This window comes from Sylvia atricapilla, chromosome 1, assembly GCF_009819655.1.
Source record: "Sylvia atricapilla isolate bSylAtr1 chromosome 1, bSylAtr1.pri, whole genome shotgun sequence".
Taxonomy (NCBI): Eukaryota; Metazoa; Chordata; class Aves; order Passeriformes; family Sylviidae; genus Sylvia; species Sylvia atricapilla.
Window position 1 is genome coordinate 106,986,927 of NC_089140.1, and position 21,363 is coordinate 107,008,289.

General features: G+C 40.0%; 1 protein-coding gene across 1 annotated transcript in view; it reads left to right on the top strand.

Moving 5' to 3' along the window:
* Positions 1-1,685: 1,685 nt before the first annotated feature.
* TAF4B (TATA-box binding protein associated factor 4b) overlaps positions 1,686-21,363 on the top strand; it is a 57,421-nt gene continuing 37,743 nt past the window's right edge. The window contains exons 1-8 of the mRNA XM_066330165.1: positions 1,686-1,833; positions 2,575-2,682; positions 6,877-7,044; positions 7,148-7,270; positions 9,318-9,407; positions 13,060-13,635; positions 18,739-18,874; positions 19,391-19,496. Of these exons, the coding sequence (XP_066186262.1) occupies positions 1,720-1,833; positions 2,575-2,682; positions 6,877-7,044; positions 7,148-7,270; positions 9,318-9,407; positions 13,060-13,635; positions 18,739-18,874; positions 19,391-19,496 (1,421 nt within the window). The 5' untranslated portion in view covers positions 1,686-1,719. The remainder of the gene's footprint in view (positions 1,834-2,574; positions 2,683-6,876; positions 7,045-7,147; positions 7,271-9,317; positions 9,408-13,059; positions 13,636-18,738; positions 18,875-19,390; positions 19,497-21,363) is intronic.

A 21,363-nucleotide genomic window follows, 5' to 3' on the forward strand; every position in this document is an offset into this window, starting at 1 on the left:
AAGAGAAATCTAATATGTTTTCTATAATTCCGGTTATTCATTGATTAAATTAAATGATCCATCTGTACCTAAATATAATTATAGTCAAGTCATCAGTGGAGGAGGAGAAAGCTGAGTTGTCAGATGGAGTTAACAGTGTTTTTCTGAATATACAACTGCCTTGTGCATCTGCCCTGTGTAGTAAAAGCTGCTTGAGAAAGGAGCATGTATATGCTGCTCTTGCAGTTCTCAGTTTGTGTCTGCTATGTAAATGGGGATACGTTGATGTTACAGAATTTTATACCAGGTTTTGTGTTGTCTCGCAATATCCTTTTATGCTTTTAGATGTAGAGGATGAAAAGCTGTTTCTAAGCATGTGGTTATAGCTTGATTGTTTCTTTAAAAGCCCCCAAAACACACCCAACAAAACCCAACTCATGGAACTTGTGGCTTTTTCTGTTGTATGCATTTAAACTCAGACAGAAGCAGTGTTTTAGGCTGTACTGTATGGTAGCATTTAGACAGCTTTCAGACTAACCAAGCAGTAAAAAGGCTTTCATTGCAGTCTTGTTTTACAGTAGAAAAGATTGTAAGTGTGAATAGAAGATCTGGGCTTTAGATATTGGCTAATTTGCAAGAAGGTTTAATGTGGTTCTCCAGAAACATTGAGGTAGTCTTATTTACATATCTGCATTCTCCTATGCCTCCTCCTTCCTTTTATTTGAAAGCTTGATGTTAAGTGAGGGTGTCTGAGGATGGTGTTTTCAGTGGGGGACTTTGCAACAGCTGTTGTTGGAGGCAAAGGAGCTGAGACACCACAAAGGCAGGGTGCTCTGTAGCTTCCTTGAAGGATCTGACATGGTACAGACCAGGTATCTAGCTGGCATTTTGCATTTGTGATTGTTTTGAATCCTCTGAATTTTTCAGAGATGAGCCCTTAGGGGAAGAGGCTTTGGTAGCTGAATGGTATTTTTTTTAGTTTTATTTTTTTGTTTATTTGTTTGTTTTTGTTTTGTTTAATTCTTTCCCACTGGAATCTCCCTATTTGGCTTCAAACTGCTTCAATAAAAACCTGGGTTTTAATACTTTTGGACACACCCTTGACAGAGGGACAGCTTCAAATATCTCAGTTTGAATCAATACCTTGATTTTCATGGGAGACCACTGCCCTCTTGATTGGGGAGGATAGTCTTGATACAGGTAGGTGAGCTCATACTAATCAGGCTTCAGTTCCCACTGCAGTTTTCTCTAAGCTGTGCTTTCACCTCTAAGTATGTGGCTAAATGTTCAGAAGCTGAAGAGGCAGCCAAGTGTGATAGTGGTGATGAATTTTGCAGGTTGAAGAACTGCTTAAAATTAATGTTAAAGTAATCCCAGAGTGTGTGTGTATTTTGTGTGTGTGTTTTTTTAATGTTCAAAGTATCTTTTTGACTCAAATGGTGACCTGCTTTGCAATTTACATCTTTACAGTGTTTCAGTGTGGCCAGTGTTAGTTTTTCTCTTGAATTTAGGAGTTCTTTTCTGTCATAAGATGCATAGTAAAGCTGATGTGCACTTAATTCTTATATTTCTTGGCAGCTGTTCTTTGGAGCAATAAACTCAATATTACATTATCAGTGTGGTCTAGTTATTTCTTCCACAGAAATACAGGAAAGCCAAATTAAATGTTAAAATCTAACAGTTTGAATGTGGTTGTTTTCAACAGGAACTGTTCTTATCAGAAGCAGTAATGGCCACCTAATGCTGGTATCTCAACAGGCAATAGCAGGAGCGCAGAATCAGACACAAAATAACACAAGTGTGAGACCATCTGTGCCGACCAGCACACCTGCAATCAGAATATGTGCTGTGCAGGTAACTTCTCTTATAACTTTAGTTTGATGTAGCTGGATGTTATGTACTTATAACAGAGTTTGCAGATAAGTGGTGTAGGGTTAAATAAGCATTTGAACCCTTTATGAATGGGGTGATGGTGTTTGGTTTTGCACCAATAAACATCACTGTATACTTTGCCTTCTTGCTTGGGGAAAAAACTCGTGAGCTGTTATATACAGTAAAGGTCAAATTAGTGAACTCCTCTCTGATGATGATGTAAACCATTTTTAGAAAAAAATGCCAGCCAAAACTGCCTAAATTGTTACTGCTAGTATCTAAAACCTTGTGATCCTCTGTTGGGATATTTCTCCAAAGCTGAGTAAAGGTGAGGACCTTTCCCGTGTCCCTAGGATGTTCCTCCTTCCCTGAACTCTGCTGGCTTTTTGCTTCCATCTCTTGTAGTATGGTCAGTGTGCAAGAGTAAGGAGATACACAGAAATAAAAATTTATGTATTTCTTTAACCATTTTATTCTGATTATGCATTATCTCTAAATAATGTCTCTGAATCTGTTATTGAATATTAAACTGGTAGACAAAGGGCTTTGTTGAGCAATGTTTAAACTATATGGACTGTGTGAATGGTGCCTGTATTGTTACTGTAAGAGGATGTGTCTCCGTTTGTATCTAATCCCAGATTCAATGTCTCTTTTGTCATTGACTTGTGTGACAACTGTTCTCTGCCCATGTGTAATTATTTTTTTATTTTTATTTTTTCAAAGAATTCTGGCACACAGTTAGTAAAGAAAATAGCAGCTGCTCCTGAGAAAACGTTATCTCAAACAACAAATGCTGTGGTTTCTACTGTTCAGACACCTGCTATAATACAGGTACTTTGCAAGCTTTATGGTATGGTGGAATAAGTGACGGAAAGAACTGGAGAAAATATGGATGCAGTCTTGTTATTTCTAACTGTAGTCTGGTTTTCAGTAAGCTTGGTAACCCTTGCCCTCATTTGCCAAAACAAATTATTTCCCAAATCTGTTTTTTTTAATGCATGATTTAATTAGACTTCCATCAGTGTGTGTCAGATAATCTTATCTCACTACACTAGAAAGCACATGAACAATGAATAAAATAAATAGTTCAGAGAGCCATTTCCAGTGCTTTTGTACTCCATGACAGAGCTCCTTCAATCTCTTGCTAAATCTTTTCTGGGAGATGTGCTCCTGTTGGGGTTCCCTGATTCCTTAGCAGGGGAAAAAAGTGCACCTGAGATGATGTGGAGGGGAAAATGAGCTGTCTGCACCAATCAAGCTATTTTTCATGTGTGTGATTTTTTCTCCTCATTATAAACTGAAGGAAGGTCTTAGCTGAAGACCTGTTCTCTAATTGACTGTGGCAGATGGGTTCCACAGGTACAGCTGTAAATAGGCAGTGGTTGAAAATGCCTCATTATTTTTAGATAGTATTTTTGTCTTATTTCCTAGGTCTTTGCTTTTTCTGGAGAAAAATTTTGTAGTCCTCTTCTGAAGAGGCTTTTATCAGCTGCAGAGTATGAGATTTTTTCCTATGTATGGTTCATCCTCTGTTCCTGGGGACCAGACTTCTGGATAAGCATGTGGAAGGAAAAGAAAACTACATTTTTCTGCAGATAATATGTTCTGTTCTCATAATCTGAAGGACAAATCATGAAGAAGTCTGTCTTGTACCTATATTTTGTGACAAGATTTTGAAGGGGATTCAGCTGTAGCAGTTGACAAAATAATAAATGAGCAGTATCAGTCATTCAAAAAAAACTGTGCTGGATGTATGTTCTTGACCCTGAGGGTGTTTGAAGGACTGGGGGATGTGTTTGTTGACAGTGGTAACAGTCTGACTAACAAGTTCATCCTTCTGCTGTTCTTCTGTATCAGCAACTGAACACTACTCACACCCTGTGCTCTTTTTTCACTTCCCTCTCTCTAGAGATGGGTAATGTTGGGGCTAAAGTGGAAAAACCCAGAGGCCTCTCTTAATACATTTTCTGTTTTGCTTAGAATGGAAACAGTGTATGCTTTGTGACTAAGTACAGTAGTGGATATTCCTTACTTTTATTTTGGAATACTAGCTTGCAACTCCTGTGTTTGTGATGTCTGCATAGAGGTCTTCAGGATATAAAAACAATAGTCGTCTGCTATACTACCTTTGCACTGGGGAAAAGAGATGAAGGTTATACATCATCTGATGGATGAAGTTGCATGCATCCTCTCACTCTCATGTGGATAAACACTGAGATTCATCATGCTATTAACTTCTCTTTTTTTTAACTTATGTCTGCCTTTGGCTTGGTTTTTCTGTACTTTAATTCAGTTGTGATGTAGTCCATTGAACTTGTGTTCTTCTGAGATATTTAAAGACATAAACATTGAGTACTTTTTGTAAGCTGGGTTGTTTTTTTTCCCCAGTGTAGAAACTGGAACATTTATTATGAGCTGTAGGGGCTGGATTTAAAGAGCAGGATGGATTTAAATGATGACTCTAGGAAAATTAATAGAGCTGTTTTGTTTGGAGTGGCTTCCTTAAAGCCCCTCTGTTTTGCCGAGGATTGCAAAACCCTCTGTACGAGCTCCTTTTACAGTGAAGAGTAAATAGGTGCAATGTGGATACATCTTGCCATCACATGGTCACGTTGCTCCTCACCCTGTGGCGGACAAGAGAAGAGTGCTGAAAAGGGAGTCAGTGCAAAAAACTGATGGAACCATCCAGGGAAAGGATGGCAGAGCCCTTGTGCCCGATTTCCTTGGCAGCAATTAATTCATCAGTCTTAAAATAATTTCCTGATCTTAGTCTCGACAATTTTTTGAGGTCACAGGGGAGGAGTGTTGGTGTGGAAGTATGACATCATCACAGAAAGTGGTGGAGAATGGAGAGGAAATAATCCTTGGCTTGGTTGTGCATCTTCAGTCTTGTGTGAAATACAACTTGGAACGCGCTCTGCAAAACTCTGTAGGTACTGACTGCAGGATTATTCTCCTCCTCATCAACAAAAATATTTCGCTTTTTTGACATTCCTGAATGTTTAAGCTCTGAGGTTAGACAAAATTACCTGCACATTCTTCTTTATACCTGTTTCCCAGATGGGGTAACAAAGCTGCAAAGTGTCTAATTAGCATCATGCTGAGGCACTTTCATTTAGATGCAGAGCACTTCTTCTCCTGAAATGACTTCAAAATATGCAGGATGAATGCCATTTTTTTTGTGGTGACTGTTTCTCTGTTGCTCAAAGTGAGAATGAGAATTGTCAGTAGCGAAAAAGGTTGACGGCAGATGACAGAAGTTAATTCCCATATATTCATTTTCCTGGGAAAAGGGTCCAGCAGACTTCCTGTTGTTTCCTCCCTCAGCTGATAAAATGCTGTTCTAGTCTTGATGCGTAAGCATGCCGGAATTTGCAAGAGAGCAGCTCCTGTTTTCGACTTTTAAAAGCCCAGGGCATTGCAACTTGGCAGATCTGCACTGTGTCCCCTTCCGTCTTCCTCCTGCCCATCTGTTTGTGGGATTCTTGTGCCCAGTTTGCCTCCCTGTGGTCTTAGAGCTGTTGAGCCTCAACCTTGGAAGAGGCAGTGGTGGTGGCAAAGATCCTGCAGAGAGCTATTAAAGTGTTACCAACAGCGGGAGCCTAAGCTAGAAAGCTTTCTGGTAGCTGCCTGCTGCTTTCATGTCAAGCTGGCAGCAACCTGGGGAGGGGAGGACACCCATCCAGGAAAAAAAAATTATAAATATATGCCAAAAGTGTTATGGTTTTGCTTTAGCTTTAAGTGTTTGTTCATTAATTTTCTCTATCCTGAAAGACTGATATTCTACATATCTGTCCCACTTTTGATCAGTTTTTGTTTTATCCATGGTAGGGTAAGTTAGACTCCTGTCTAACTGTCTTATGATTGATGCAATTAGCAAGTATTAGTTGTGCCTATTTGACCAAGCTGGGGTGCTTAAATGTGTTACGAGTCAGTGAAAACCATTACATTGTGCAGATCTGAACCTAGAGTTTGGACTACAAAACCAGAGTCTCTCTTCCTGTTCATAGGTATGGGGGAAAGATGACACCCAACTTTATTTTCAAATATTAACCTGGAACTCTACCTGTGGGCTCCCTCTGGCTTTTCAGTTTTTAAGCTGAGAAGTCTAAAGTAGTGGGTTTTTTTGCATGGGCAGAGTCTTTTCTTCGTATTGTGTTCTGTTGTATCAAATGAACTGTGTTGTTTTTTTGGGGTATGATGTGTTTGTTCTCTTTAAAATCTGAAGTAGAAGTAGTTCAGTTTAGTGGGTTTTAGATTTAGCCCAGTTTGCAAAGAAGGGAGGCATTTTTTCCTAAACCTTAATTACTCTCTTGTTGCTGGAGCTTCTGAATCTGTTGGTAAATTATAACGAGCTTTTAAAAGAGGTCTCAAAATAACTGGATTTTGTGAGGGTTTCTGTCAGGGCAGAGGAGAAGGAGATCCAAATTGCTGCCCAAAAGGAAAAGGAAGGAACAACTTGTTAGGTCCATTTGCTGAGCTGGCTGCTTCTGCTGGCACTTGCATCCTTCCAAAGTGGACACGATGTCTTTTGCCTACTCTGTGTGTGGTAGGAAAAGCAAGGGGTGTTGCAATTGGGAAAGGAGCTTCAGGGCAAGACTGAAAGATAAATAATCACTTATGGTTCTGCTCATCTCCAGAACAGTATCACCTGGCTTAGCAGTGTCCAAAATCCATTAATCTTAGACAGTAGGAGCCTGGCAAAGTTAATATGTTGGTTTCCTCATGACAATTTTACCTTTCTTTCTTTCTTCAAATTTGCAGGCAGTGCTTTGGTCTCAATGTACCTTTGTAATTTCTTCCCCTTAACCCTTGATTTCTAAATAGAATTATGGCTGTGGCTGTTACTTACTGTATCAAATAGAGTCTCTCAAAGCAAATTAATCTAAACTCTGAAAACAAAGAAGAATTGTTTCTTTGTGTTTTAAATAGCAGTGGAAGGAGGTTGCTACCTTACATGCTAGCAGAATCCAGTATGTTTGTCACGTTGTTCCTTGGTTAAAAAGTGTTAATTTTTCTCTTCAGCCAGCAGCTGCAACAGCTAGTGTTACTACAGTTACTGCTGTAAAGCCTTTGAGTACTGGAACACCTGTAAAACTTCCAGTTACAGGACCACCTGCACAAGCTATCTCCCAAAAGGCAGTCTCTGTGAAAGCAGAGGGCACAACAGTAGCACAGACCAGCGCTTCTACAGTAAGGAAAAAAAAATTTAATTAAAAATTAACATTCTGTATGTTCATCAGAGGTTGAAGAGACAGTGCAACATCTAACGGTCTTCTCTTTATTTCTATGCTAGGAGATGCTAGAGAATGTGAAGAAATGCAAGAATTTTCTTGCTACGCTAATAAAATTGGCGTCTAATGGACCTCAAGCCCCTGAGATGGGGCAAAATGTGAAGAATCTCGTGCAAAATCTGCTGGTGAGACTTTTTTTCAAACCAAACTCTGAGTCCTTTGTGTATAGATTTTGACATTTACTTCATCATAGTTTTGTTCCTGTTATTTTGTAGCTTTTTTTTTAACAGCTCAAGAGTTGGATTTGTGGCTGAGTACATCTGACTCTCTTACGTTAAGACTTATGTTATAAGTCTTAATTTATTGTATCCTACATTGTGTTATTTTCCCCCCTCACATTTCTCTTACATTTCATTTAGCAGGAGGAGCTGGTGGTGTTAATACAGCTTCTTTTTCATGCTAGTGTAGTTTTGAATCCTCAGTATCAAAAATCTGATGTGGAGGTTGTGGTGCAGTGCTAAGTCCATACTACAGCTTTACTCCAAGATGGAACTGAGCAGTGGAACAAGAATGACATTATCAATAGCTTAAAGCAGTAGGATGGAGCAGACAATGTGGTGGCTGCCAGCCCCTCTCTCTTTGCAGGTGGCTGCCGTATGGTGCTTTGTGCTGTATCCCAGCACAGCTGGGTTTTCCTGGTAACGATTTCTCCTGCCACTTCTTGTCATGGCATTTGACCGCTGCTGCTGTGTTGCTGTTCCACCGAAGCAGAAGGCTGTATGCTGGTGGAGGGGGGTGGCTTTGCTAGTGGTACCAAAGGGCTTTTCAGTCTAGGAAGGTGTGATGTAGGCAGGTGTGATTTCAGAGAGCAGACTGTTTGAAGATGCAGCCTTGCAAAAATTTGACTCCTTAGCCTCTGTCCCTGCTGGACTATACGCCTTCCTTCTGTGGGAAAAATAGAGTTGTTCTTTCTTGTGCTTACAGTACTTTTTTTTTTTTTTTTTTTTTTTTTTTTTTTTTTTAAGAGATGTTAATACATTGTTAACTGGAAACTCATTAGCTTTTTGTAGCAGTTAAAAAATCTGCTATTCAGTATTTGTATTATTTAAATGTAAAATAAGGTGACGTTTTGTGTGTATGATAGAAATGAGCAAATTGCAACTGGGCAGCAAAATGGTCCTTAAAGGCAGTTTCATGAAGTGGGTGTCAAGCACTCTGTATGCACTGAGCCTTATTGTGCCAAACCACTTGCATCTGTATCAGAGAGACCTTGGTGACCCTTGTCTGCATCTCAGTGAGATCTCTAACAGGCAGCAGATCAAGTGGCTAAATGGGAGAGCTGCAGGAAGCTCTGTTTGCAAAGACGCAGTCTTAAAAATCCCTGTTCTGTTTATGTGGCAACTTGGAACAGTTGTTCCAGAGGTGAATATGGGTGAGAGGAATAATTTCTCAGCAGAAGTGAAGATTAGTGCTGCTCTTTGTGTGTCTATACCTTCTTGGAGGAGGTAATGTTCTTGGTGACTCTGGGAGGGTGAGGATGGGCAGCAGAGACTGGGGCTTAGCTCTGTGTAGAAATGAGGGGTCTCAGAAGCTTGTTGCAGCTTCTAACTGTCCCAAGCCCTTGAGTCAGGTGTTTGTGTTCGGACAGGATGGAAAGCATTAAGAAAGGGAACAGTACTCTGCAATTCAGAGGACTGTTACCATGGGGGTATGCAGAAGTGTTTTGATTGCTTTCGAAAGACTTCAAGTATTCTGTTTTATTATGCTGTGTATGCATTAATCTAGAATTGGCTTACAAAAACTGCTAAGTTGACATTAGTCTTCAATGCCTGTAAGTTTATTTTTATGCAGATAAACTACCTTTACTGAAAGAAGTACTCTTAAAAATATATCTGCATAACAATAAGATACTCAAAAGGATCAGTGCTGCTTATAAACCTTTTTCTATCCATTCACTTCAGTAACTGGGTGTGAATACCTACCCCTAAGTTTGTTAGCTGCCTGTAGCTGAAGAAAGTGTAAACAATTGGGTAGTACTATATGAACATTATAACATTATTCTGTCCTAACTCCTTTTTTTTTTCTTTTTTAAATCAGGAAAAAAGCATTTGAGTACTGAAACTGAACAGTGCCATAATAATACAAGTTTGCATGACCTTTTGATACATCTTGGGGAAAAAAGTGAGGTGGATTCAGTTATAACTTACTGTTGTAATTGTATTTTCCTCTTAGGAAGCAAAAATTGAACCAGAAGAATTTACAAAAAAGCTGTATATAGAGCTTAAGTCATCCCCACAACCATATTTAGTTCCTTTTCTCAAGGTAAGTATCTGATTATGGATATGTAGTATTTAAAGAGGGAACGGAGGAGGGCAAGAAAAGAAAAGGGTTGGGACGTGCAAATAGGTTTTTGTTCAGGTCATTTGAAGAATAGTGCTTAGCATACCTCTGTGTGACTGTTGTGCTTGGAAGGGCAATTCTTAAGGGGAAGGGGAATTTTTGAGGAGTAATTTATGCTGTGTCCTTAATTCTGCAGAGTAATTGACCTCTAAGTGTTAGTGTAGACCAGTGTTTGGGAAGCTGTGCATCTATCTATAGTAGAGCAGCTATGTTAAGATGACCTCTTACTTCCTCATCAAATTGTAGCAATTCTGAGTTCTAATTCAGAAGCTGACAACAGTAGGGATGCACAGCTTATACCTTGTTAAAAGATCAAAGAATCTGCATAGATCTGTTAATCTTCTGTTGGTTTGTGTTTAGCTGGAGGCAGAAAAAAATCTCTACCCCTTTCTCCAGAAAGGGTCTGACAAGGCTACTGCAGCTTAAGGGAAAGATTCCTAGGAACTCTGCTTCTGTTCAAGCAAAAAATCATATAAAGGAAAAAAATGCTTCCTTGAGACTTTTAATCATATAATAGAATGGTATTAATAAAATTAAAATTAATTATACAGTAAGCATTAAATCTCAGTGAAAACATGGGAAACTATGTTAAATCTCAGTGAAAATATGGAAAACTATGTTAAATTCACTAAATGTACACCATATTTTTAGGCTTGTGTCTTGGTTTGGAAAGACAAGTGTCTGCCAGGGAAAGCTGGAGCCTCCCTTGGAATGGAGAATGTAAACCCTCTACCTCTGAATTTTTATAATTCTGAAATTAAGGGGCATTCAGGCAAAGATATGGGAATAGCAATAACAGTTCTTTACTAGGAATATTAAAAGTAAAAATGTAGTAGTGCAAAAAAAGCAAACAAAAAAAAGAAAACACTGACAGAGTCAGAATACAACCTGAAACCCTGTTGGTCAGGGTGTTGGTAGCAGTCCAGTTAAGTCCTCCTGGAGTGACAGATGTGGTTCTATTGGAGCAGAGATGATCCTGTGGAAGGGTGTAGTTTTCCTCTGAAGGTCCTGTGGTGGTGACATGGGCCAGGCCTTCCTCTGGGAATCTGGTAGAAACAGGCTGTCCTGATGTTCTGAATCTCAGATTTTTATCCAGGTAGGAATGCTTGGCTCCTCCCACTGGGTGGAGCATCTCACAATGGGATGATGTAATTGTATCAGTTATATGGTGAGCCTAAATGGCCAATTAACAGAAGATATCCTCCTGGAGAGAGAATGGCTTGTGGAAGAGATAAGAACACTGCCCCATCTGGTTTTAACAGTTGGCCCATTAACAGAAGATCCTGTGGAGTTATGAGAGATGGGTAATAGAAGAGATAAAGAAAACACATCCCCAACCAGTTTTAACAGATGGCAATAGAATACATACTTTTGGTTACATCTTGCATTGCAACCCAAGACAACCTGTTAGATCTGGCATGAGGGAGAATAAAGGAAGAACAGTTAAGTGGTAAAGCTGGGACAGAGATTTTCTGGAGTTTGCCCTTTTCCTTCATATTTGGCAGGCCATATGGCAATGTACGTGATAATGTTGTTATTGCTCTAGATGGCTGGTGCTAATCTGCTCAAATGTGGGATAAAAATTTTTCTTACAGTGGCAACTTTTAAATGCCTTGCTAGCAAGGCATTTAAATCACTTCGATGATTCTGTAATACTTAAAATTTTCCAATTGGTCATTTTTTACCTGTTTGATTTCCTGGAGGCTTCTTAAATGCCCATGCAAAAGCCAGAAAAATAAACAGCTCAGAGAATGGGTTTTCTGCATCCAGTGTGGCTCTGGCTGCAGAAGGACCAGGCTGTGAGTACAGGGTCAGTATGACTGACACTCAAAGAAGTGCTCAGCTATTACAAGAAACCATGCAATGATGTGAAGAGCTGTTACACTTGATGCAAAGGAACTCAAGGCCATTCAGCAGGGGTTAAGTTGGGTTCATCAGCATGGATCAGACCCTGACCTGTTGCAGCATAGCCTTTGTGTGTTTCTTCTGCAGCACACTGCCAGGTACTGGCGTCATCTAGGTTTCTCTGATTTGGGCAGTGTCTGTACCACATAATCCTTGGCATGATGCTCTCTCCCTGTTGCATGCTATATTAACAAAGATACACTGTGACTTCAGAAGTGTTGTTTATACATGGTCAGAGTTAGCTGACAGTGTTGCCAATCCTTTAAAACATCTTGCACCCAGATTGCCTTTTCCTGAAACACTGTGAGGATATGTGGTTGATACACACAGTTAGGTTGATCTGTAAATCTGAGCAGCTGTGACAGGACTGAGTGCCAAATGGAGGGTGACTTCAGGAGCACTCCTCTAAGGTGCTAAGAGGATCAGTGCTGGCCTTGTTTGTGGGGGAAATGTTTGCAGCTTGAGTCTGGAAAGAAATGTGATACGGCTTTTTGCCAATCCACTTTTAGCTAGTGAAGTGGAATTTTAGGGAGGACTCTCTGGAGTCAGCTCTTATCTTTGAGCTGCAGGTTTTTGATGAAGTTCTGCATGTGTTTCGTTTTGTGTGTTCCAAGAGGTGGGAAAAGTACAGTGACTTTGGCTGTGAAGCCTGCTTGATTTCCAAGTCTGCTGGATGCTTTTGGTACATGAATTGCATCAGGAGCTAAGCAGCTTTTTAAAAGGAAAAGAAATTAATGTTAAAAAGCATATGGGCTGCAAAAGGTCCAGTTGTGTAAACAGTATGATTACTTGGTATACTAGCATGAGACATGCTCCTTTTGCATGAAGTCCAAAGTGGCAGCATAGTGTTAGGAGCTCTTACAAACTTCAGCAACTGTTAAGAGAGGAAAAAAATATACAAGGCTTTTCAAGGGTATACAAGTAGCTGCACAGCTGATTTCCCCTGGTTCAGAGCCATAGCAGATTATAAACAATGAAGGAGGAAAATCTGTAGAGAGTTTGAAGATTATTCTGTCCATTAACCTTCTCAAACACAGCTGTAGTAAAAATGAGATGTTGCCAGATTCCTTTACCTTTGTTCTCCTGTTGCGGAGAAGTAGCTGTCTGAAGTTGTGTTGCTGCAGCTCTACAGACATTATTAAAGTGGTATCCCCCCCTAGTGTAGATACAGCTGTATTGGTATAAAAATGTTCTTGTCTTCAGAGCTTGTTTCTGACTTTATTGGAAAATTCGTAGCTCCCTGTCAGGCTCCATGAAATAAACACAGCTGTTCCAATATAGTAGGTTTTTTCGGTAAAACAAAATTCTTGTGAGGTAGTAACGCAGTTAAAATCATCTTACTCTGAAACATAAATTCCAAACTGAAAAATCTAAGCAGAAGAACAAAGTTATATCCGAGTTTCCCCATAGATGGGATTTACCATGTGTTGTGTAGCTGTGGTGATGGATGACCTTTGCTCAGCTGGTGTTGGTGTTTCTTGTCATCTTCGCTGAGCAGGATTGTCATCACTTTAAGGGTGTCTGAAATTTAAAAAAAACTTGTTTGCCATTTATCATCTCATGAAAAATTTTAATTGGAAAATGAGGAAGAGGATTCAGTTACGAATGTATTATTATTGTGGAAAACTCTGCTGCTACTACATCCAATGTTTTTTCATTTTCCTTTTAGAAAAGCATGCTTGCCTTACGGCAACTAATGCCTAATCCTCAGAGCTTTATCCAGCAGTGTATGGAGCAGCCAGCTCCAATCCAAGAAGTGGTTTCCACTTGTACCTCTGCAGTACCAGCTCCTTCGACAGCAGTGGCAACCTCAGCTGTAGCAACAACTGCTCTTCCAGCTGTAAAACCCGTGCCCGCCTCTGTAGCAGTCACAGCCCCTCTGGTTGTCACACCAGCCCTTGCCAGCACGTCGGCAGCTTCTCTGCAGGCCGTGAAGGCTGTTCCTGCCCCGGCAGTGGTGACAGCATCGCTCGCGCCCGCAGCTCCCGTCCTCACCACGACCGTGGCGTCGTCCGGGCTGACTGCTGTCCAGCCTGGTAAGCTGGTCTTCACCTCCACGGTGCCAGCGGCCCCTCTGCAGCCTGCAAAGCCAGTGCTGGTCTCTGCCGTGGCATCTTCAGCAACAACCCCTCTCCAGCCTCTGAAACCAGTCATTCGAACCCCAGTTGGTATTAAGATCTCGCAGCCTAGCTCCATCGTGTCGCAGTCAGCGGGGGCTCAGCAGGTGGTTAAAGTGAAACAGCTGGTAAGATGGATTCTCTGCTTATCCTTTACTTTGACTCTTGCTGTTTAGTAAAGAGGATACCAATTTGGACCTCTGGTTCTCTTTTTGTTTTTTCTTTTAATATATGAAGCTAGTCTGTCTTGAGTTCGTCTTTTATGTTTGTCATAGTTTAGAAATACTGAGCCCTTGCTGGAAAGATGAATCTAAAGCTAAGCTATCAGCTTGGTGTCCTGAAAAACCACCATTTCACCAGGCTGAACATCCATCTTGAGACACAAGGGGATACGAGGTCTAACCCCCACTACACACACGGCCAGGCTAGGTTGGCACCTGGAAGAAAAGGAAGGAAATGTAAGTGTCAGAAACAGAAACTGCTGATGGGATACTTATGTTAATTGCTCTTGGATGCCCTGTTGGCCTGTGCCTCAGCTAGCCACGAGGGATGCCAGTCTCTCTCCCCTGGCAGTTCCTGCCCCGGGTATTTCTCAGGCACAGGTGGCTGGATGATGTTCAGCAATGTGTTATCTGAAATGTATGAACTACCTCAAGGAGCTTTTCCGAGCTGAGTTCTGACCTCCACATTTACTAAGACATGTTAATTACCAAGTCCAAAAGTGAGTTTTTTCTATCAGGCCTCATTAGCTAACAAATTCCAGGAGGAATAGCTGTCTTATTAAAACAATACCCTCAAAAGCAATGTGCTAACGTTTTTTATTCTTGGCACAGGTTAACTTCTTGCTAATGTTAATATTAAATACCAAGAAACTGTGGATCACAGGTATACCCGAAAGAGCAACTTTGTGAAATAAATTAGGTTTGGCTTATAGGTGTTTAACATACCAAGTAGTATGATACCTAGCCAGTCTTACATGTAAGTAATGTTCTTGAGTATTTTGAGAGAATTAGTCTCTCTTTGGCAGATAAGTAACTCTATTCTTGCAGAGGAATTCCTTGTAAAGATTATTTTTCTTTAAAAAGTGGGAAAACCATTAGACTTCCTGGGAAACTAGATTTACTTTCCACAGGTATAGTAGGACATCTGCTTTGTGAGTTTTCATTTTAGCTTGGATATTGTGTGTACTTGATTTAACAGTGTTCAGACCCCTAAAATATTTTGATTTTTTATTTTCCTCCCTCTCAAAGGGCATATGGTAGATGTAATGCAAGATTCCTGCATTCTAAATAAAGAATGCATGCTATGGTAGCATAAGCTATCATAAGAATGGACTTTTCACCTTTCCAGACTTGCTTAAAAAGAGCAAAACACTCAACTGTATGAGGTGGATGGGAAGTCATTTTTCTGAGTAGATTGATTAAAGAAAAAAAAAAAAAAAAGGCAAAATACCCTCAAGCCCTAAAGTCCAAAGAAGATTTATTAAGCATATGCACTGACAATCTTGGCTAGTAGTAGCTAAAGTCAAATTGGAAAAGGAGTTGGTACTCATATTGTCTTCGAGGACTAAGTTTGAAATTCCAGCCAGAAGAATTTCTTAGGTAGCACAAGGGCAGGAGACCAGTTTGTTGGCTATGCAGTGAGTCTTGTAATCCAGGGGAAAGGTTGACCATCTGTGCAAATAGGCAAGGAAGCTTAGCTCCACACAAGGGAGTCAAAACACTTCTTGAATTTGATATTGGTGAACTCCAGAAATGGCTTCTGCCTCTATACTGCTGCAATGTGGCAGTCTGCTGCAATTGCTTTCCTTTGCTGTGCCTTACATATATTGAATTGCATACAAAACATGTTTTTGTCCTCATTTGGGTAGATCCCAGGCACAGTGATTAAAATACTTGCTCTTCTCAGATATAGTTGAAGGACTGAGTTGGCTGCTTCACAGCACAGCCATATCCGGAGCTTGGTGTTTGTTCAGACAACTTATTGGCACAAAGGGCAAGTTAGTAGAAGTGGCTGTATCTTCTATGGCTTCCCTGATGCCTTTTCTTGAAAGGGCAGAGGGTCTATTTTCTCCCATAAGAAAACAAATCTGGACCTGCCCTCCCTAAACAGAAGAGTCCTACTGCCAGCTGAAAACGGAAGCTCATTGCCAGCTGTGCAAATCTGTCTATACAGTGCTGCCAGCAATTTTTTCCCTTTTCAGCCCACAGGGATGTCTGATGCCATGCATTCCCTCTGCATGCCCCTTTCTAATTTTGGCCTCTTGTGCTTGAGAGAATTTGAACTTTCAAGTGCCAGCTTCATTATAATGTTGGTGGTGCTCAAGAATGCACACTGTTGTATTTTAATATGAAATTTGTGACTGGATTTGTGTGTTGGAGTGATGCAACATGAAACTTTCCATTTCTGTAGCATTATTATCAAAACTCTGTGTGGACACTGAGGGCATGTTGTTCTTCAGGGCTGTTGTTGGGATTGATTGTACTCCTGTGCTGTGAGAGTTGCAGATTTTTAAGGATTTTCTCCTGTGACTTTCTTAACACCACCCCATTTAAGATTGTTGGCTTACAAAGAAGTTTCATCTTGGAAATAAAGTTTGTCGTGCTCTAGTAGTGCTTTGTCTCTTGTTAAAGGACAATAGATGAAAATTTACATTACCAGATGCTGGCGTCCATTGGCGAGAAAGTTGCTGTGACATTACAGCTTCATCTCAGGCATAACCAGCTGGGGGTTTATGGAGTAGTCCCTACAGTTACCAGTGAGACAGTTTGCCTGGAGATTTTCAACGATTGAACCAAGTAGTGAAATGTTTATGCTGGTGCAGCTGCTTGTTCTTAGTGAGTTGTTAGTGTCAAGTCCCCTTGGAGCTTAACTTTCATGAACAATCTTCTCCATAATTTTTTTTGTCCTGGTTATTGCTTTTGCATTCAATTAGTGAGGCTTCCTTCATGGAGCAATACTGCTTGTGTGTGATGATACCTCAGCATCCTTTTGCTGATTCCCAAACTTTGTTTTATGATGTAAAACAGGTTCAGTGATTCTAATCAAGGTCTCTTTCAGGCAGCTGTCTCTTCATTTTCAGCTGAATGTTGTGTTGGATTTTTTTTTTTAACTTAAGAACATTGGTAGTTTTATTCTGATGTCTGTGTCAACCTGCTTAACAGGGCACAAAAGAACAGTCCCTTTTCTTTATTAGTTCTTGCTGCTAACCTGAAGAAAAGAGACAATAACTTCTTCACACAGATATTACTGATGTCGGTAATGCTTCATTCTGGCATTGGATCCCTGTTGAAATTTCCAGTATTGCTGTTCTCTCCCATTACAACTACCAAGGACTTCTAGCTTTTGTTAGTCCAGAGCTAGAATGGCAAACAGGAAATGAGCTCTACTGCCAACACATCCTTTCTGTTTTCTTGGCAATGTAGCCTCCTTGATTACTTGACTTACATCCCAGTCTCCACTTAGACCATTGTTATAACATTGCTATCTCTGTTCTTTTGTCTGCTGTACCTCAGCCTGGAATGCTTATGTTTCCTCCTGTGCTGTTCCAGTTTTTTGCATTCTGAAGATGAAGCATCGTTCTTCCTGGTTGGAAGGAGGATCTCTAGGTGTGTGTTAGTGCCAGTGCAGCCTGTGAGTAGTGTGTCCAAGCTGGTTGGCTCCTCATTAATTACCTGAACTCACAAAAGAGGCTGCAAACGTTATTTACAACTTGCAGTTTTGAAAGCTGGATCTTTCTGAGAGATCAGACTGAGCTTTGGGGAAAACACACAGGAGTAAACCTTAGCATCTGTTCTGCTCCATGAGGAAGTGCTGCATATGTGAGCCTGTCTCTGTCCACAGTCTGTGCCTGTATTCCTGTAGTTCTTTCCTCTGGATCTTAATGCTGACTGTCTGTCAGGTTTTCAGATACCACTTTCAGATCAGTTATTCTATTACTGCTGCTGCACCAAGCCTTAGTGCTACCAATACGGAGATGGCTGAGCGGTTATCTTGACTCTTGTATACACAGAGTACCTCTTTTTATTAATGTGTGATGCTTATGTTGATGATACTTATTAATAGAAGAGAAGTTAGACGACAGGAGAGAGCCTAATTTCTGAAGTATTGTAAATGTCAATTCTTTAATTACACTTGGGCAATCTTGCTGTACAAGCACTCTTTAGACTTTCTGAAGTAAGAATAAAAGATGTAGAGGAGAAAAATGGCTTATTGACCCTGACATTTTCTTTATGTTAGTGTTCTGCTGCTAAAAAAGTAGGATTCAGTCTGAACATGTTGACTTTATGCTTTGGTGAAGTAACATCTTCCTGCTGCCTGTAATCAAGAACTTTTTAAAAGATGTATCAAAGCTGAAGCCCACATTCTACTAGCTAGGAGGCTTAGAAGTGAGATTTTTAGGGATGCTGCAATTTTATTACTTTCTTGCATTTTTATAGCTGCCCCTAAAGAGGAAGGATTAGTATTTATGGGCTGTGCCTGTAGGTCTGTGTTGTGATGACATCCTACTGTTTGGTTTTGTTTCTTTGAAGACTCTGTTTAAACAAAACTATGAACTGCCTTCCTTTTTCCCCTTCAGGTGTGTACTGATGCCTTTGTGTAGAGGCTCTTCTTGCTGTAGGTGTTACTCTTTAGTACTTCATGTTCCTGGTAACCGATGTGTTCAGTGTACTTTGCCTTAACACTTTGAAACTCAGCATCTCAATTTACAACTGATGTTGCAATTCCATATACACATCAGTAATATTATAGCATGTACTCTTTAATTCTTAGCAGGTAAAGTATTTTGTGCAGGACTTCAGTTATTTTGGAGTTCTTCCTTTCTGACTAGGTGTTTGTGATACCTGCCTTTTTGAAGCTATTGGCAGGCAGACTCACTTTTTAATATATTAGCCTGCTGAGCAAGACTTACATAAAGGAAAGTCTCTGAGTGTAATGGCTTGTGTGATAATTAGTGAAACTTGTCTTAATAGAGTTATCAGTAGAGAATAGGGCTGAAGTGTCTCTTAGAGCTCATTGAAGGAGCTTAAACCTCACTACAACTTGTTAAGATTTTTTGACATGAAGTTAAAAAAATAGAAAGTTTTTTCTGAGCATGCTGTTAGCTTTAAACTGAAAACTAGACAAGTATACCTGCCCAGCGGCACTTCTGGCTAAATGGAAACATTGATACTGTTTACTTCTCTGTATTTTTAGCTCTTCTCTCTTGATATTGGATATTCCACTTCCAGGTAGTCCAACAACCATCGGGAACCATTGTCAAGCAAGTCTCCACGCTCCCACAGCCCTCTGTGCTCACCCTACAGACATCTGCTGAGAAGAAGATGCCGCTGAATACACTTGTTCAAACCAACCAGCTTCCTGCAGGTAAAGTGTAGGAACCTCTTTCCTGGAGAAGGGGGAGGAGTGCTGAGGTATAGAAGTAAAGTGCAGGCTGTCGGTAGATTGTAGGAATGCAAGAAGGTGGCTGTCTGTTGGGAGCAACCAGCTCTGTGCATTAAGTTGAACATCTTTACTGTCCGGAGCTCTGATGAGAAAATCAGTGTCACATCTACTTCTGACATTTGTGAAGAGCATGTCAGTCAAATTGCTTTTTCCTTCAACAGGTTCAGATTGATGCGCAATAAGAGTTTGTCTCAGCCAGGCTGATTTTGCTGAAACATTTTCCTGGTCAGCACAGAAGGGAGGGTCTTTGCTGAGAGTGTGTGAGGCTTTGGGCTGTACAGAACTTGTAGCATGTAAGACTCTAGAGTGAATGGTTTTCAGATGGACCCAATCAGTTGTTACTGAGTCTGCAGTAGCCTTATCTAGAAGAATGAACTGACTAAACAGTTGTCTTAGCATTTTGCTTTCTACTACAGCATGTTCTTTGTTTTGTTTTAGGTTCCATTCTGAAGCAAATTACCTTGCCAAGAAATAAAATTCTGTCGCTTCAAGCATCTCCTGTTCAGAAACTGAAAATAAAAGAGAATGGAGCAACATCCTTCAGGTAAAAATGAACAATATCAGAAGTTAAGTACAGAAAGGAACAAAAGGAAGAGACAAGTACAGAGGTGGGAATGGACCCCAAATAAAAACAACTTTCTTCAGAAGCTTTTTTCTGATACATACTTTTTAATAATAATACTCATTATTATACTACTCACTGGCTATGGGTAACCTTAAAACTTCTACATAGATATTACTTATTCTTAGTGTAAGAAGACTGTCCTGGTGAGGTTGGGTTTTCTGTCAACTTTTCACTCACATGTTTTCCATCCTATGCATACAATTACTAATGTAGTTATCTTGCATTAAAGTCTCTGAGCAGGATTAAAGCAGATAGAACCTCTGTTTTTGCATATGGTCTGATAGCATTGAACTGTTACTTGGACTGGCTTGTAACCTGTCTTAAAGCTCTGTGCTGCATTTCAGAATCTTTTATCAGCTCCTCTTACAAGCTTGTTTCTGTATGTACACGTAAAAGTCTTCAACTACATCTCTAATAGTGATTTCTAACATATTCTCTAGGCCTTTAGATTGCAAGAGTACTTAAAGCTTTTAGCTGTGGCAACTGATTAACTTTTCAAAAGCAGAAATTATTTTTACAGCTGTAAAGTGTGATGTTGGAGCAGAGGTACAGACTGCCATAAGCATTACTAGTATTACAGCTTCAGGGCAAGTTTGTCATTGCTCTTCTGAGGGAAAAAAGCAGACATGATGACACTTCTGTCTTGTTGACCAGTTGACTTACCATCTCTTGAAAGCTGCAGCTTTGAATGCATTGGTATATACAGTGAGCTGCTGCCATTTACAGTAACATACACTATACAGTGAATGCTTAAAAACAGTGTTTGCCAGAAATTGAAATGAAAAGCTCATGTTAGAGCACTAGCTCTGTTCGTCTGCCTCAAGATCTTATGAAATATACTTTAGAATATAATGTGGGATGTAATTTTGGGTAATGATGTTAAAAAAAAAACAAACTTCATAAACATTGTAATTGAAAAGAGCAACAAACTCATACACAAAAAAGAGAGATTTTCTGTGGTCTTCCAAATGGAATATATTAACTGTCTTATATGAAAAATTTGAATTCTTGGAAATCGTTCCCTGCATTTTAAGTTCATAGTGTAGAAAAAAACTGCCTTTACAGTGTGATTCAATAGAGATTCCTCTTAACTGCATTTGGATTGCAATCTTCAAAGTCGCATAAGTCCATGAGAATTTAGATAGGAAATCTCTAACCTTAAATTTTATTTGTAGAGTCTTTTGTCTCTGAAGAATTTGTTTTTGGGTGTATCTTTTATTCACTGCTCTAATTAAACTTTCTGACCTATGATTCATCAAGTGCTGATCATGTGTGAGACAGAGAGAGGCACCATAGCCTGCTTTCAGGTTTTGTGATGAAATTTGTTACAAGCAGAGAGTGTGTCTTGTAACAGATGTGACTGTACATGTGGCACTAATGAGAGTGCTCTTACTGTGCACTCTCATTGCAGAGTGTCATTGAGCCTGACTCCCTCTGCCATTGTGTGACTAGGCTAGCTTAGGATTTGAGGACATTTTACTCGCTAAGCTGTACTTAATTAGCTGCAATTTGACTTTGCTCTTTAGCAGGCTGGTTTAGGTTGCCTGAGATAGGCAGTAGAAAGAGCGGTGATCTCCTGCCCCCCAAGCAAACAAACAGAAAAAAATCCCCAACAAAACACAAAGCATTCCAGCTTTCTAGGTGTTGATTCAGCTAAGCATGGACATTGCACCATGGCATGTCAAGAGAGAGTCTATTTTTAAAAAATCAAGGTTTTTGTAAACTGATCTACTCATTTCTCTAAAATATATTCTAGGGCACTCTGGAAAAATAATAAATCACATAT